Here is a 15,872-nt window from a genome sequence, read left to right as displayed (position 1 = left end):
CAGCCACTTCACCTCCTGGTCCTCTGCTCCACATCAGCCCTGCTCAGTGGTGACCCCCCATCGCTAGACAGGCCCCTTCCAATTCCTGGCGGAGTGAGTGTGTAAATCAAATTGACCTTGAGCACTAATTGGCCCTCTAATTAGCACTCTCAACTGAGAAGCAAAGGACTGGGAGGAGAGCATCTTTTCAGAGGAGGTGGCAAAGCCTTGGCCTGGGGAAGAGGAGCAGCCACTTTCTGCTGTGCGCTCCCGCATGCAGTGAAAGGACAATTACTGAAACCCCCTCCCTGAGGCTCTGGCCTGGAAGGATGGCACACAGATCTGGGCACAGCAGCCCAAGCCAAAGGGCACCACTGCATCCCAGAGGTCTTCTGGGGCCACCTCAGCTCCAGCGTCCGCCCTGCCCAGGGCTCCATCCTGTCACACACCACCTCCCTCCATCACACCCCTCCATCTCTCCCCCTCCCACACCCAGGCCCGCGTTTCCCTCAGCTCATCCCCTCCTTTAGCCTTTCCTTAGGAGCTCTGGGCTTGACATTTCCATCCACCATTATTTACAGGAGGTCAGATCCGCTCGCAGGTGCTCTCCCCTCCTCACTGGCTCTGTGGGCCAACAGCTCACTGCAGACGTCATTAATTCTGCAAATCCCCAAATCCCACCCTCCTGTCAGCCCTGTCCCGGGGATCATGCAGACACCACGTGCTCAAGCTGACAGCAACCAGAACCGTTTGCTGCCAGCAAGCCCAGGGAACCCCATGTGGGTCCAGCAGTGCAGAGACCTCAGCATGGGGCTGGCCTGGCTCCAACCACTGCGGGGTGAAGCAGAAGAGCAGCACGGAGGTGGGCACTTCAAAACACAAACCCAAACCTTTACACATTTTCCTTCCCTGAAAATAACAACTCCATGCTGAGTGACTGCAGCTCACAGCTCTGCTCCCCACGCGCTCACCAGCTGCCGCCTCCCTCACCTCGTTGCTTCCCTGACCATAACTGCTCCTTAATTATTTAATGCCTGCAAAATACCTTGAGACTGGCATTGGAAGGGAGATGAACTGCGCGACCTAAAATCGGTCTTTTCCATCTCAAACTCCTCGCATTTCATCCTGGGATGAAAGGAGCTCTATTAGGCAAAGCATCAGTATTATTAGATTTCCTTGGAGTCCTAACAAACGGATATTAGATTATTACTGCAGATGCATTTCTAAGGCACTCATCACCAGAGTATCTGGGCATCAATTACACAGATTTAGAGATAAAAACGCTTCCCCCAAGAGAAAAAGAGTACAAAACCCCTTCTTCTCTTTGCCTCCTTTTCCCATTTCTTCCAAAATACGTTCGCTTCCCTCCCACTGCCTTCTGCAGAGCTTGAGCTGCTTACAAGGAGAACTCTCTGGTTGATGGGCAACCCTCAATCTTTGAAACATCTGAAGCTGTAAAAGCTTTTTGTAAAGACTGGCAGGAGTCAGCTAAAGAGATTTCAATGTGCAAATGGATATAAAAAAGATGCAAGAAGAGGAACGAAGCGTCAGATTCATTGTTCTAAGGACACAGGGTTTGCCATTAAATGAGATGACCTGGTGGCCTGGCTGCAGCACCTACAGGTCAGGCTGCAGGAGGAGGGGTGAGGCTGGAGGGGAGGATTAGAAAAGCTGCAAAGTTTGGCTGATAACATCTCTGATAATTCTCTGCATTACTGTTGCCATTATGCCGACCCGCAGGAATTGTGCTGGATGCTGAACACACAGATCCATGGCGAGGAGTGCTTAAAGGCTGAAAAGATCAAAGCTGGAGAGAGAAAATAAAGGAGCAGGAGCTGGCTGGGATCCTGCAGCACTGGGACTCTCCTCACCTCCAGGTCCCAATGGGAACAGAGCCGGTCTGAGATGATGCATCATCCCATTGCTCACCTTGACCTTCCCTGCCCCTCTAAAGTGCCTCACAAAGGCCAAACCACACTGAACAGTCCCTCCACTTCAGCAGCTGATCCATGAGATGCAGTCTGGCCCCACTTCATTGCAAAGCACCAATAGAAGCCTGCAGCTGGCAGCTGGCAGTGCCCCCTCCAGCCCACCACCATTTCACTGCCACGCACATGAGATGCTTCCAGCCTCTCCCACTCACACAGCAACCTGCCCTGAGGGGTGAAACCCAAAACACATCTCATTCTGCCCTACAGGGAAAACCCATACGGCTGCTGGCCACACAGTAGAGATGCAGGTGAGCTGGGCTCAGCCTGGGACACATAGCAGGACCCTACAAACAAAGGGATTTGGCACCATCAGAAGAGCACAGCCAGCAAAAAGATCCAGGGATCCAAGGACAAGAGCATCATGCCTGCCCTCATGCTGCAGTGGTGAGAGGGGTCGGGTTGGGAATTAGCAAGAAATTCCCTGAAAGAGCAGCGCTGCACTGCACAGCTACCAGGGGTGGGGGGTCATCATCCCTGGGGGTGTCCCAGAGCTGTGGGAATGTGGCACTGGGGGACGTGGGCAATGGGCACGGTGGGGTGGGGTTGGTGATCTCAAGAGGTCTTTTCCAACCTGAATGACTCTACGCTGGTTCCAGCTGAGCAGAGATGACCGCTTGCTTCTGTAGGACAACCCAAGAGTGAGTGGGGACTCCAAGAGCACCCCAAGCTCCAGTGCTGGAGAGCAGAACACAAGACACCTCTGCTGGAAGCCTTTATGAGTTACAGGTTCTCTCTTAGTTCTCCCTCCCTGCCAGCCCCAGGCACAAGCCATCACAGCAACTCCATCACCACCTCTGGTCTCTGTGATAACAAGCAAAAGATATTCCGACATCTCACTTGCCCGGCATCGATTTACAATTAAGAAAGTTCTCCGAAGATCCAAAGTCCCACCCATTCCCGCTCTCCTCTAACCCCGCTCCATGCACAAACAGCTCTCCATGGTTCACAAGCAGCCTCAGAAATCAATGCTCGCTGAAACACAGTTAGTTCCTCTGGTTTATTTATTATTTTCCCAGCTTGAACTCAACCCTCAACACACACAGAGAGAGCAGGGGAGGAATCACCCAGCGCTTTGCAGGCACGCACGCAGTGCTCGGAGCGTCCCGCAGCAGCAAGCCTCGCTTTTCCATGGCTGCAGCCAGGGATCGCTTTGCAAAGTTAATTGCAAAGCCAGCAGCAGAAGGCGAGCCCTGCAAAGCCAATTCCCACCAGGAGGAGCTGATGGGATTTCTGTGCAGAAGGGGCAGAGCGGGGCAGGGGTGATGGAGCAGAGCGCAGCCGAGACAATCGCTCCCTAACGTGTGGATAAAGAGCTCGCGCCGACATCTGCTGAGAAATACCTTCCCGTTCCACACCAAGAATTACAATCTAATAATATCCCATCTGCACCCCCCCCCTTCTTTCCCCCTCCCCCACCCAATTACCGAGCCTGACATTATCCGTCATCTTCCCTTTGTGTCGGCGAGAATCCAAATGCAGACGCCGGGAAATTAATAATAATTGTTGTGTCAAAAAGCGGGATGTAATCAGGATGCGGCGTGGAAGCTAATACAAACACAAACAAATGGTATTTATCCTCCCGAAAGATCCCTCCCCTCCTTTCCCCCTAAGGGCCACTGATGATAATGCTCATGGAAGAGATGAATCAGTGCTAATATAGGGATTAGGAATGGATCCCAAACCCCAGCCCGGGCTGCAATCAAAAGGAGCGCTCTTAATTGAAATTAGAGCTGGGATTTCTGTGCCTCCGCAGAGATGGGTTAAGCCCATCGGGGCTAAACAGAAGGGAAAATAAAAATAGCATCTTTATTCGGGAACGGGGAAGAAGGTGGGCAGCCATAACGCTGCTCAGCAGCTCCAGCACACCTGGCTCCCAGCCCCAGCCCAGCCAACCTTCTTCATTTTCAGATCCAACTGCTGCTCCATGCCTCACACCAACAGCGGGCACAAAACCCGTTGGCCCTCACCAACGCTCCCAGTCCCAGCACAGACTTTCAGTGCTGTCCTCTCCGGCAGCGCTCAGAACAACAGCAAAGTCCTTCAGAACAGCAAACAGCAACACGGCTTTTAGCCCTACGCACGGCCCTGGGATAATGCTGTGGGTTTTACAAGGCTCCATGCATCCTGGCCAGGCTCTGATGCATCCCCTCATGATGCAGAAGGCTTTGCAGTCGCTGTGACAACTGAGGTTTTTGGGTGAGCTGATTACATAGAGGGCAGGGATTTGAAGACTGCCCATAAAACTCCTCAGGAGCTTCTGTTTGTGCACTCAGTTACTGGAGGGGGATGTGGCTCTGAGGGATGTGGACAGCAGGCACAACGCGATGGGTTGGGGATCTCAGAGGTCTTTTCCAACCTGAACAGTTGCATGATTCCAGTATGGGGTGAGAACAACTTCAGATTTCAAGACTGAACCTCCAGAGAAACTCCTGGCAGCGCTGCACTGAGTACCTCTACCTACTGTGTGTGCTCAGCTCAGTCCAGAGCTGATCTGACGCTGAACACAGGCAACATCCAGAAACGTGTTGCTTTCAACAGCCAGATCACAGGATCGTGTGAGGTGGAAGGGACCTTAAAGGCCATCTGCAATGCACAGGGACACCCACAGCTCCATCAGGTGCTCAGAGCCCCATCCAGCCTGACCCTGCCTGTCTGCACCCAGCACCTCTCTGGGCACCCGGTGCCTCACTACCCTTCATCCTTAAAAACTTTTTTCTTATCTACATCTCCCCCCTTTTAGCCTGAAACCATTTTCCCTCATCCTATCCCAGCAGACCAGACTGAAGAGCCCATTCCCTCTTCCTTACAGCCCCTTCAGGCACCAACAGGTAGAAATGGACGTGCTGAGAGTCGGTCTGCAGCAGGACAGAGATGAGACACGCGCAGCTCTCCACCGACTGCCAAGTTGCTCAGCAGCGCAGGGATTCACTGAAGTCAATTCCTGCCCCCCAAAACGTGGCTACGTGCCCCAGCACCAGGATCTGCCCATCCTCCAGGAGCAGAGGGCGATGCCTGCAGATGCCACGTGGCAGCACACAGAGCTGGAGGAGGCTGTGGCTGCCGGATCATGGATTGTTGCGAGCATGAAAATTCATTCATATGAATTTGGAATATAATACCTGACACAAGATGTATCGCTGCTGCCACGCTGCAATCCCAGATAAGGACACAGCAGTAACAGATGGAGGAACAAGGCACTTATCTTGTTAGCTGATGGATTTATCTCTCCTTCCCCCACCCTTCCCTACATATTCCATAGTGTGCAGAGAGCCACGTTCCCCAACAGAGCAGCATATGGAGCACGAATTGATTTCTTCCTAACACCCCCTCCACACTTTAATTCAATAAGAGCTGGAGTGGCGGATAAACAGCTTGTTGTGCTAGGAAAATTTCAAAACAGTCAAGAAAATGTCAAACTGTCTTTTTTATGAGTGCCTTTCGCCCCCTTCCCCCCCCTCCCCTTTCTTTTTCCTCCTCCCATCCGCGGGCACCCGGCGCGTGTTGGCACCACGGAGCAGGGCTGCAGTGAGCATCTCCTCCACATCAGGGATGCAGGCACAGGGCATCATCCTCCAGGCCAGTCCATGGCAGAAGGCGGCCCCGGTGCCATCCTTGGATGGGAGCTGGGAACAGAGCTGCTCTGGGTAAAAGATTAGGCAGATGGTTTCATCTGGCAGCTCCCTTAATCTCATTATTGGAGCGAGTGGAAGTTTTTAAAGTGATCTCTCTTTCCTACTCTACCCACACCCCATTCAAAATGGCTTTTTTTCCTCCCCAGAAAAAGACACGTTTCCACGGGGGGCTCTTTGTTAGGCACGAATAGGAACTTCACAATTTTTCTCCTCGTTTTTGGTGCATTCTCCCTCTCGGTACTTTATTTTTAGCACTGAAAAGGAGGAATTATTAGAAAGGAAGAGAAAAAGAAAGGCAATTAGGCATTTTCTGGGTCTTGCTTAAAAATACGGAGCACTTGGCCATGCCATGCATGAGCTTCTGACCACCACAAATTCTGCAATGCTGTCAGTAACCTGAACAGAAGAGGCCCTGGATGAGGCACAGGAGTAAACTGGGATGTGCACACCCGACCCCAAAGGAGGGCCCATGTGCCACCCCAAGGTCCCTCTCACCCCCACTGCCCACACCCTTCTACCCTGCAAAGGCTTGCAGAAGGCTGCTAAGGATGAACTAAACTCGGTGCTCTGCAGCACAGAGCTGCCTCCCCATTGCCACCTGCAGAACGGCACCAGCAGAGCCCTTCCTGCAACAACACGACCCCTGGGGCTGCAAATCCCTGCAGGGAAAGCAGATGTTATTAATGCACTGCAGCAGCACACGGGCACACAGCAGCCTGGGGCTGGCACTGGTTGCACCCCAACTGGTGTGGGTCTGGGTGAGACCAGACCCATAGGAATACATGCAAGGAAGGGGGGCTTCGTCCCGCTGCTTCCCACCTCCCCACTGCTGTGCTGAAGACAAAATCCACCTCCCCACCCCCTTTGCAGCAGAGCAGTGCAGAAGGCTGCAGGATCCTGCAGGGAGACGGCGTGCTTAGCATGCAGGAGATGGAGCTGAGCTGAAGCCCTGTCTGTGCCATGGTGCACAGGGCCAGTGAGCAGCCAAACGCTGCCTGCAAGGAGCGGGGCCACACCGAATTTGTAACCCCCTCATTGCTCCCCCCATCCCAATGCAGGGATGGGGACAGAAGGGACTGGCATAACCTAGAGGCTGCCTCCACAGCTGGGGCTGGGACAGAAGGATGCTCAGTGCATCAGAATGCCTCCCCCAAAAAGGCATTGCAGATCCTCTGCCCCCACCCCATGAGTCTTTCAAACCTGCCCCTTTCCAGCCAGGCTCTCGCCATGCACCCAATTACAGCTCTGTGGCCAAGGATGAAAAGCCTCTCTCAAGAGCATCTTGTTTGCTTTTTTTTTTTTTTTTTTTTTTGCTTTTCTTTCCCCCCTTTCAAGGTTCCTTTTCCCTCCCTTCTCATGAGGTTAAAGAGCTAAAGACCAACTCAGAGACAGATAATAGAGTGACAGAGGCTCATAAAAAAGAAGCCGGAGCTTTGGAGAAAGCTGGCATACGGTGCATTAGGGATTTCTGTCGCAGCAGCTGGGAGTAACACTGACCCTCTGAACTCAATTTGCTCCACGGCTTCAAACGAAGGGAAGGCTGTGGACCAGCAGCATCCTCTCCCAGGGCTCTAGGGCTGCCCGCAGGCTCTGGTGTGAGCTTTGGTGTGCGCCTCACCCTCCAGCCCCTGGGTCACAACTGGGGATGGAGGCAGGTACAAACTCACCAATTACCCCGAGTAGGAAAGCACCCATAATGATGGAGTTCAACTCCTTGTCCCTCCATCAGTGGGACACCACACCAAAAAGCAGCACAGCCAACAAAGCCTGAGCAATACCAGGTGTGAATCCACGTGCTTATCCACTGCAGTGTGGGAGCAACCCTTCTGAGCACTGCTTGCGTGCAACAGCCCCTTATCATCCATCGCCCTTACCCCAACGCTGCGAGACCAGAGCTGTGAGCTCTGCCCCCATCCCACTATCCCTGCAGCCCCTGTGCTTGCAGACAGCTGCACAAACCAGCACATTCCCTCCATTGTCACTTTTTGCTCCTTTTAAACGAGCCAAGATTCTTCCCACTACGCATTAGCGCCCGACGTAATGGTGCAAAGCATTTTTCATTTATCATCATAATGCCAGTCAAATGAACCCCCTAATAACGTAAATGCAAGAGGAAAGCTATTAGAGTTTATTTGTGCAGTGGCTTTGAACTCGTCCCCACTGCTCTATCCACGTAACTGGAGGGGATGGATGGAGCTTGCATCTTTAGGTCCTTTCATCAAAAGCTATTCTCAGCTAGCCAGTCTTTCCTTACAACCCTGCACAAGTGCCTGTATTTGCTGAATTATCAAAATAAATACCTAAATACCTGAAATAATGCAGATCTCTTTACAGACACGAGCTGCAGCTGAGATCTGCTGTGCTGAGCCATCCCTTCCTGTCAACCTCACCAGCCAGCCCCACTCCTCAGCATCCCCAACATCTTTGGGTCACGGCTTAGCAGGCATAGTGGTGAATAGTTGACAGTTGAGCTAGTTGATCTTAGTGGCCTTTTCCAACCTTAATGACTGCACGATCTTCCAAGCTCAACTTGTCACAGCAGCTCCCATCCCCATCCTGGAGAGCCATTGCAAGGCGTTTCATTTTATATACAAGAATTCCCTCATTAAGCCTAAATTAAATGCATATTTCAGAACCTACAAGCGAGAGCAAACAGTTCGGTCTTATGCTTTATTAAACAAAACAAAACAAAAAATCTTTGTGTGGAAAGAGTTCCTGTGCCAAATCACCACCCTGCTGCCGGGCCGAGCTGCTCCCAGCCGTGCAGATCCAGCGTGTCAGGATGTGCAGTGCTGGCAGAGAGGAGCTGCACTGCAGAGGGAAACAGAACAGCGCCCGCCTGACAAATTAGTTTACTCGTTAAGTTAAGAAGCCTATTTTGCTCAGCTTCCACAGAGCAACATGCTTAGCAGCCAGCAAACTTCCAGGCAAGGGATGTGCCCAGCTCCGGCTCTTTGTGCAAAAGCAAGCTGGATGCCATGCTGTCACCACGCTGCCCAGACAGCACGGCAATGGGACAGTAACAAACCCCATTCAGAGCCTGGATAGAAGGGAGGAGGGGAGATACTTCTGCAGGACCGCATGCGTGCTGCAAGCTGAGGAGCCATCACTGTTGGGGCACAAGAGCATCTCCATGTCAAAGCCAGTGAGCAGCCCAACATGCCACCAGCCAGCTCTTGCAGCCTTATGAAGCAATTAAAACAGCCATAAATAAAATACAAAACGATTTTCAATGCCCTGTTCCTGGCTTCCAGCTTGCAGCTGGTGGGATGCGGGACACAGAAGTGCGGCAGGAGGGGAGAAGGGCAGGAAGCAAAACTTGGGCAGCAGGAGCAAGGCATGAACTGAGAGCAGGAGGAGGGCCCAGGGAGGAGACAGAGATTAATGATTGTTTCCCAAATATGATAATTTCTGGACATCAACACATGAAATTTAATATCCTCATGGGCAACTGGGAAGCATCACATCTCTCTGAGCCCATGCTGGTTTCCAGTACCCATGCACATGCACACAGGGGACGCACTGCACATCCAGCTGTCAGCTCGCACGCCGGTGACAGTCCCTGTGCGCCTGCTGGGGACAGAACAGCCTGTTTTGGGGACGTGTCTGTCACACCACGGCTGGGACACCGCTGAGGACAGATGCCAGATTGCATCCCTCACATGCTGCTAATGGGGCGTGAGCATCGCAGGCTGAGCTGGGCAGAAGGCGGCTGGCAGGGGGTGCCCTGAAATCCCATATTTTATGCCCAGTGCAGCCATGGGTGGGGGCATTCTGCTACAGCAAAGCTGAGCTGGTTGGGGGTCGTTTGAGGGCACTGCCGGGTGGGCAAATCCTATATAGAGCCCTTTATTATCTCACACACCCTGCTGTGCCCCCCTGGTTTGCAGCACCATCTACAGAATGGGTTTCATCATAGCCTGGGGCTGCTCTGAGATGGACAGCCGGTGCTGTGCAATGGGACAATTCTCCTGCCCAGCCCTGCAGACCCTCCCTATCAGCTCCCCGTGAAGATTTGTGGGCCATGCAGAATTGCTTTATTGACATTTAAAGGTCTCTGTCAATCCGGCCCCCACACATCTTTGTTACAGAGGACAGGATTACTTTCACCCAACCCTGCTGCCTGAAAGCTGAGTCAAGCCCAAGCTACCTTTTTCTTCTTAGGGGCAATTCTGGTGACACAAATCCATGGGGAGGATGAGAGCCATCCCGGGTGACCTGTGCCACACCAAGAGCTGCTGCACAGCACTTGCAGCACGAGGCAAGACGTGCTCCATCCAGCCCCTGCTGAGGGTTCCATGGAGCTCCATGCTGGGGAGAACAGGGATGCACTGCAGCCAAGCCTGCTGCTATATGAGGGGAGGCAATTTGGGTGAGAACACTGATGAAACAACATGATTCACAGGTCAGTGGGAAGCAAGGCGTAGAGTAAGAGCAACGGACTCCAAAAGGCAGGTTTCAACACACTGAGGAAGCTGGTGGATTATTGTCTCCTGGGACAACAGTGTAAGGGACAAAGGAGAGAAGAGATGGCAGTACTGAAAGGGACTGTATTACATGCATAAACAGTGGGCTATCCCCATGCAAAGGGAAGATGGAGAGCTGAGGAAGAGGCTGCATGGCTCATCAGGAGCCATTCCATGGCCTGGAAGCAAAGGAGGAACCCTACCAAAAAAATACAGAAATAAAGGCTCATAACTAGGGATGGGGGAAACAGAAGGGCAACAGCAACCAGGGAGAAATTCAGCAGCGCCAGTGTGCAAACCAAGTTCTTATCAGTGAGGGACACAAGGCAGGAACAACACAGCTCTTGTTCAAAGGAGATCTTGGCTGGGATCTCCACTGCGTGTCGGATTGTCTGTCTGTCAGGGAAGGTACATCATGAGCACATCGCTTCCAGTTCCATGTTAGAAGGAAGGTAGGCATTCATGCCGGCACAGGAAGGGTTAAAACAAAAACTAAAAAGTCATTGAAAGTCATCGGGGGCTGATGAAGCCGTCCTGAGTGTGCTCACAAATGGGGGAAATCAGCCAGCACTGCTCCTGGAGAGCTCGAGGAGGGCGGCAGAAAGGGCACGGAGCCTCCCTTATCTTCAAGGGAAAAAAAAGCCAGGAGCTGCAGGCAATCAGCTCAGCTTCAATCACGGCGAAGATACTAAAACAAACGATGGAACTATCACAGCTTGTAAGGCCCGGGAATTTAATAAAGCGAGAAAAAAGCCCCGCACCACCACCACCACCACGAGTTTGTCAAGAACAGATCATGTCAAACCAACCTAATTTCTGCCTTGACAGGATAACTAGGCTTGGTGGATAAGAGGAAAGCTGTAGACATGATATACCTTGACTTTAATAAGGCGTCTGAAGCTGTCCCACACGGCACCCTGCGAGCAACGCGCGGTCTGGATGTAATGGGGGCGGAGGGGAGGCTAACAGGCTGTTGACAAAGCGCTCTCAAAGAGCCCTTATCTATTATTTACGCACAAGCCAGGAGGGCAACCCAACGTGGGATCGTGCTGAGCTCTGTCCTGAGCCCCACTCTGCTCAGCATTTGCATTAACAACTTACACGATGGAGCCAGAAGCACGCTTATTAAAATTTGCAGACGATGCCAAGCGAGGAGGAGAGGGACTGGAAGAGCTCGGAGGGTTGGACCAGAATTTCAAATCACCTCCGGAGCGAGCAATAGGAAATTCAATATGGACAGGAGCCAGGTGATGCACTTCGGGAGGAGAAATCAAACGCACGGATGGAAACGAGGAGAAGCGGTCAGGGAGTGGCGTGCAGGGACTGGAGCACCACAGACTGCAGAGGAACCGAGCAGGCCACGCAAGATGGCAAATCGTATTACAGGCTGTGTTAACACAAGCAGCGTAAGAAGGACAAAGGAGAATTATTTTGCTCCACTTGCTTTAATTCAGGCCTCAGCTGCAATATCCATCCCGATCCGGCCGTCACGCTCACACAGAGCCAAAGGTTAAGGCGTTGTGGCTTAGCATGGCCACCGAGCAGCTGCCCCTGCTAAGCACACATCTGTCTGTGCAGAGCTGCTGCTGGAGGGTCCCCTTCCCTTCAGATCAATCCGGGCTGAGCTCAGCACAGTGCACACGCAGGGGTAGGCGCACACCTCGGGCTGATGGGATGCGATTGATCGCACGTCGGAGCCACGGACAAGTGGGGCTGAGTCCATGGAATAGCAATGAAACGGGTGAGAGGCACAGACAGCTCCAAAGGAAGATGAAAGGCGCTGGGGTTTGCTTTGTCTCGAGAAGAAAAGATTGAGTAAGACATGACAGCATTCTTCCCATACATAAATATCATATGAAGGTAGTGGTGAATAATTATTTGCCACATCCCTTGGAGGAGGCAGAAGAGAAAAGCCTAATTTGTTGCAGAGATTCTGACTTGCTACGTGGTGCAACTTCCATTCCGGCTCATGAAAGCCTTGCAGGATGTCTGCAGGAGTCTGCATCACCTCCAGCACCAAGCAGCAGCTCTGGCAGCTGCCCACAAGGGGTGCCCCAGGGCTACACCCACTGAGCCCCCAAGCTTTGCAGGGGTTATTCTGCAGCAGTGACAACACACCAGAGCAGCACGACAAAGGAGGAGACCACAAAGCAAGCCATCACCACACCAGTCATCTCCACGTCACCATGCTGTGGCTGCTGGGTGAGCACCCACTCACCAGATAGAGCGGACCAGCCAGCACGACCCCACAAATCACAGCAAGCCACACTCAGCACTTTTATTCTTTATTGTTCCAGTTCAGGCAGCTCCATTATTTATCCGGATTACTTATTCATGTTCTATTTCCAGGGACAACCTGCTTTGCTGGAGAGTTACCATCACCTCTCCTCCCTACCTGCCCCCAGTCTGATGCCCTCAGCAGGGGATCTGGGGATGGTGCTACCACTGCTCCAAGCAGAACCAGGGTGACCAGCCTGTAACCATCTGTCCCTCCCTCACACTGCTCAAAGGTCCTGGCAGGAAGAGGACGAAAAGCCTCAGTCAAAAGCGACAGCTATGGCACAGACACTGAGTGACAGAAGCACCGCAGACCTCCCATGGCCACCCCACCACACCAGGCTTTCTGACCATCTTTGTGAGCTGAAACCACTGAACCACTTCAGAGACAGCAAGGGCTCAGCACCAGAGCTCTGCTGTAACCCCAGAGATGCCCAGCACACCCCACAGCCACCTACACCCCAGGGTATTAATCACCCTCGTTTCAAGGCTTTGCTTCAGAAGGCAGATGGACTTTTATCCATTTTCCAAAAGGTTTGAAGGCTCTGTGAGACACGTCCTCCTGCCCCACGGGACTCAGTCTCCCCATCTCAAGCACTGACATCCCGAAATCTCGCCCTTTGTGGGAAATCATTTAGGTGAGGAAGGGCATCTCAAAGAGCACAGGTTGCTGCCGAGCCCTGCTCGGATCCTGCATGACATCAGCAGCACAAGCCCACATCTGCAGCATCTGCCCCATTCCCTCCAGCACGTACAATATCCCAAAACCACACCGAGGTTTGAGAAAAAAAACCACCCTCAAAACAAATCAATGAATTCCCATAACAAAACACGTATTCTGGTTCCACCATAGGCATGTACCCCCAGGAGCCATCCCAAGGGCAGCACACAGCCCACCCTGCCAGGCAGCACAGAGCAATGGGTGCACCCCACAGCAATGGGTGCTGAGCGCCTTCGAGGCCACACAGCAGAATGTAGGTTGTTGCTGGTTCCATCAAGGACTGAAAGCACTAAATATCTGGCTAGAGGCACTCTCAAACTAGAATATCAGGTGCAACAATTTTTACCAACATACTGTTGCGCTGTTCTAGCTAGAAGGAAAAATATGAAGAAAAAAGGAGCAAGGCAAAAGCAAGCACTCACACTGACCTTGTGTGTTCACCTCTCTGCTCTGGCTCATCCTGCATGTCCCACAGGCACAACCCATTACAGACCTCCCACCAAAGCCATCAATCCCACCACCCAGGTGTTTCATGACCCTACAAGCAGCCCCCTATCTCCAGGTCATCTGCAGAGAGCTCCAAGGGGCAGGACATCCCATCAAACCCCATGCTGAGCACACAGGCACTCCCAGCTCCAGAACCAGACTCTCCTGAACGTCCTTTGAGGTGCACAGCGGCAGTGGCTGAGATGCTCTAATCAGTGCCTCTAATTTCACACGCTGCAAGGACCATGTTATGCCTTGGGATAAATGTGAGAGGCTCCCATTGAAGTGAAAGAGAGGTACTGCACTTCAGAAGCTGAAATTTAGCCTTTAAAAAAAAAGAAAAAGTCGCTAAAACTAAAATATTAAAGTGCATTTAAAAACATAATAAGGCAGATCAGCAATCAAACGGAGCAGCTTGCCGAGGGGCTGATAAGTGAGGAGGATTCCAGGGGCAGATACCACTACAGAAGGAAGGCCAAAAAGGCCTCGTTCAGAGTCGAAATGGCTTTTGATCCGAAATGTGGCACGGATGAGCTGTGAGTAGAAATTAATTTCTATGCTGCAGAGCCGGTGAGGAGCAGCCCAGGGCCACCACTGAGCCCTGCCTTCCATCTTATGACCCTGCAGCAGCTCCCCAGCTCCCGTGCCAGGGATTTTGGTGCCCTGAGAGCAGCAGGCTGAGCATCCTCCCAACTGCACTGACTGACAGTGACATCCCCAGCACCAGCTCCCCTCCACATGGGACATTCCAGCCTCGCTACCTCACTGGGGTCAGCCAGACTGGAAGCAGAAGTGTATAATCCTTTCACGAGTTAATTAAAGTACCCATCCATCCTTCATTCAAACCATTAGCCACGGGTTTTTACCATTAATTATTTGGAACCAAATCAAACAAACAAACAAACAGAAGACACAGAAAGAGAAGAGAAAGCCAAGCATGGGAAGGGCACTCCTGCAGCGGGGCATCCGCAACCCAGGACCCAGCCCATCTCTCCTCTGCTCTTTTCTTCCAATTTCCTCCCCTTCCCTTTGTGGCTGTTTCCCCATCTCCTTCCCCTCTCCTCCTCACTCCCCATCACAACAAGGTTTAATGCCTCTCCATCTCTTTCTCCTTCCTGGGTAAATTGCAGCAAGCCTGCTGGCTGCTCGGGTGGAACACGCTGTTTTATATGCACCATAAAAGGAGAGAACTCTGTAAACAATATTATTTTTAATAAAATCCAAGGCTTTGGCAGGCCAGCTGCTTTTGTGTCTGTCTTAATTTAATCAGACGATCAGTTCTTTCAAGCAGCAAGAGGGAATGAAAAGCATTAGCAAGGAACCAAGGAACTGGTGAGGAAAAGACACGATTTCCATCAAGTGTTTTCTGCCTGGTGTGTTGCTATGAGAAGCAGCACCAACTTTTCAGCAAACTGCTTCCCAGCCTGGCTCTGCTGAACACAGCTCTGTCAAGGCATGGGAAGGACGTGAGTGCATCGAGCCAAGCGATGCTCGCACAGCAGCACTTGGAAGCAGTGGTACAGAGGGTGCGAGGGATGCACAGCCCCATGCTGGGTGATGTTTGGAGCCAGTGCAGCTCTCTGCAGCTGTCTGGAGCACTGCAGGTCTCTCCCTGGAATGGGAGTCCCCATGGCTCTGTGGGTCTCACTTTCGTGCCCACGCCAACCCCCCAATCCCAAGCTATGGGGTCAAAATTCAAAGCCAACTAAATACGATGGCAGTAAGGTAAAGAAAAAACATTGAAGACCTTACACATATACTCCTAAAGGTCTGGAAACGCATTTGTCCAAGCAGCAATCAAGGAGCACCCACCAGTACTTCGCTGGAGCAGAGCTCAGGACTTGGCACTGAGGGATGTGGGCCGTGCAGGCAGTGGGCTGGGGTTGGATGGGGGATCGGAGCGGTCTTTGCCAGGCTGGAAGGGATCCTGGGCAGCCTGATGTACTGGATGGCAACTCTGCCCAGGGCAGGGCATTGGAACTGGATGGTTTCTAAGGACCCCTCCAACCTAATCCATTCTGTGATTCTATGATTCCAGTCTTAATGAGGCTACGATATCCCCAACTTCGTATCAGAGCGTTCTTTGTTACACACACTGAAAGCCACAAATCCTCAAGAACAGAGATCTTTGAAACCATGAAATAGTAATTGCTATATTCAGACACAAAGTAAACAAATTAATTGATATTTACTTGTTTACCCAGTTACAAAAAATGTTAATCACTTTTAATATCTTAAAAATACATGTAAGGCACAGGCATAAATATCACCAGTAAAGCAAACATGGTGCTCGGCACTGCAAAGGAATTAAAATTAGTAT

General features: G+C 51.9%; 1 protein-coding gene across 2 annotated transcripts in view; it reads right to left on the bottom strand.

Moving 5' to 3' along the window:
* Window positions 1-15,872, bottom strand: part of LOC122186074 (protein CEPU-1) — a 243,687-nt gene that overhangs the window by 213,638 nt on the left and 14,177 nt on the right. The window contains exon 1 of one of the 2 annotated variants that reach the window (XM_042882452.1): window positions 3,395-3,425. The exons of the other annotated variant lie outside the window; for it this stretch is intronic. Within the exon in view, the coding sequence (XP_042738386.1) occupies window positions 3,395-3,416 (22 nt within the window). The 5' untranslated portion in view covers window positions 3,417-3,425. Of the gene's footprint in view, window positions 1-3,394; window positions 3,426-15,872 lie in introns of those variants that run through there. 2 annotated transcript variants of the gene reach the window in all.

This window comes from Lagopus leucura, unplaced genomic scaffold, assembly GCF_019238085.1.
Source record: "Lagopus leucura isolate 7727_CA_CO unplaced genomic scaffold, USGS_WTPT01 Super-Scaffold_100034, whole genome shotgun sequence".
NCBI lineage: Eukaryota > Metazoa > Chordata > Aves > Galliformes > Phasianidae > Lagopus > Lagopus leucura.
Note: the sequence above shows the minus strand (reverse complement) of the source record. Positions and strands in the feature narration are given on the sequence as shown.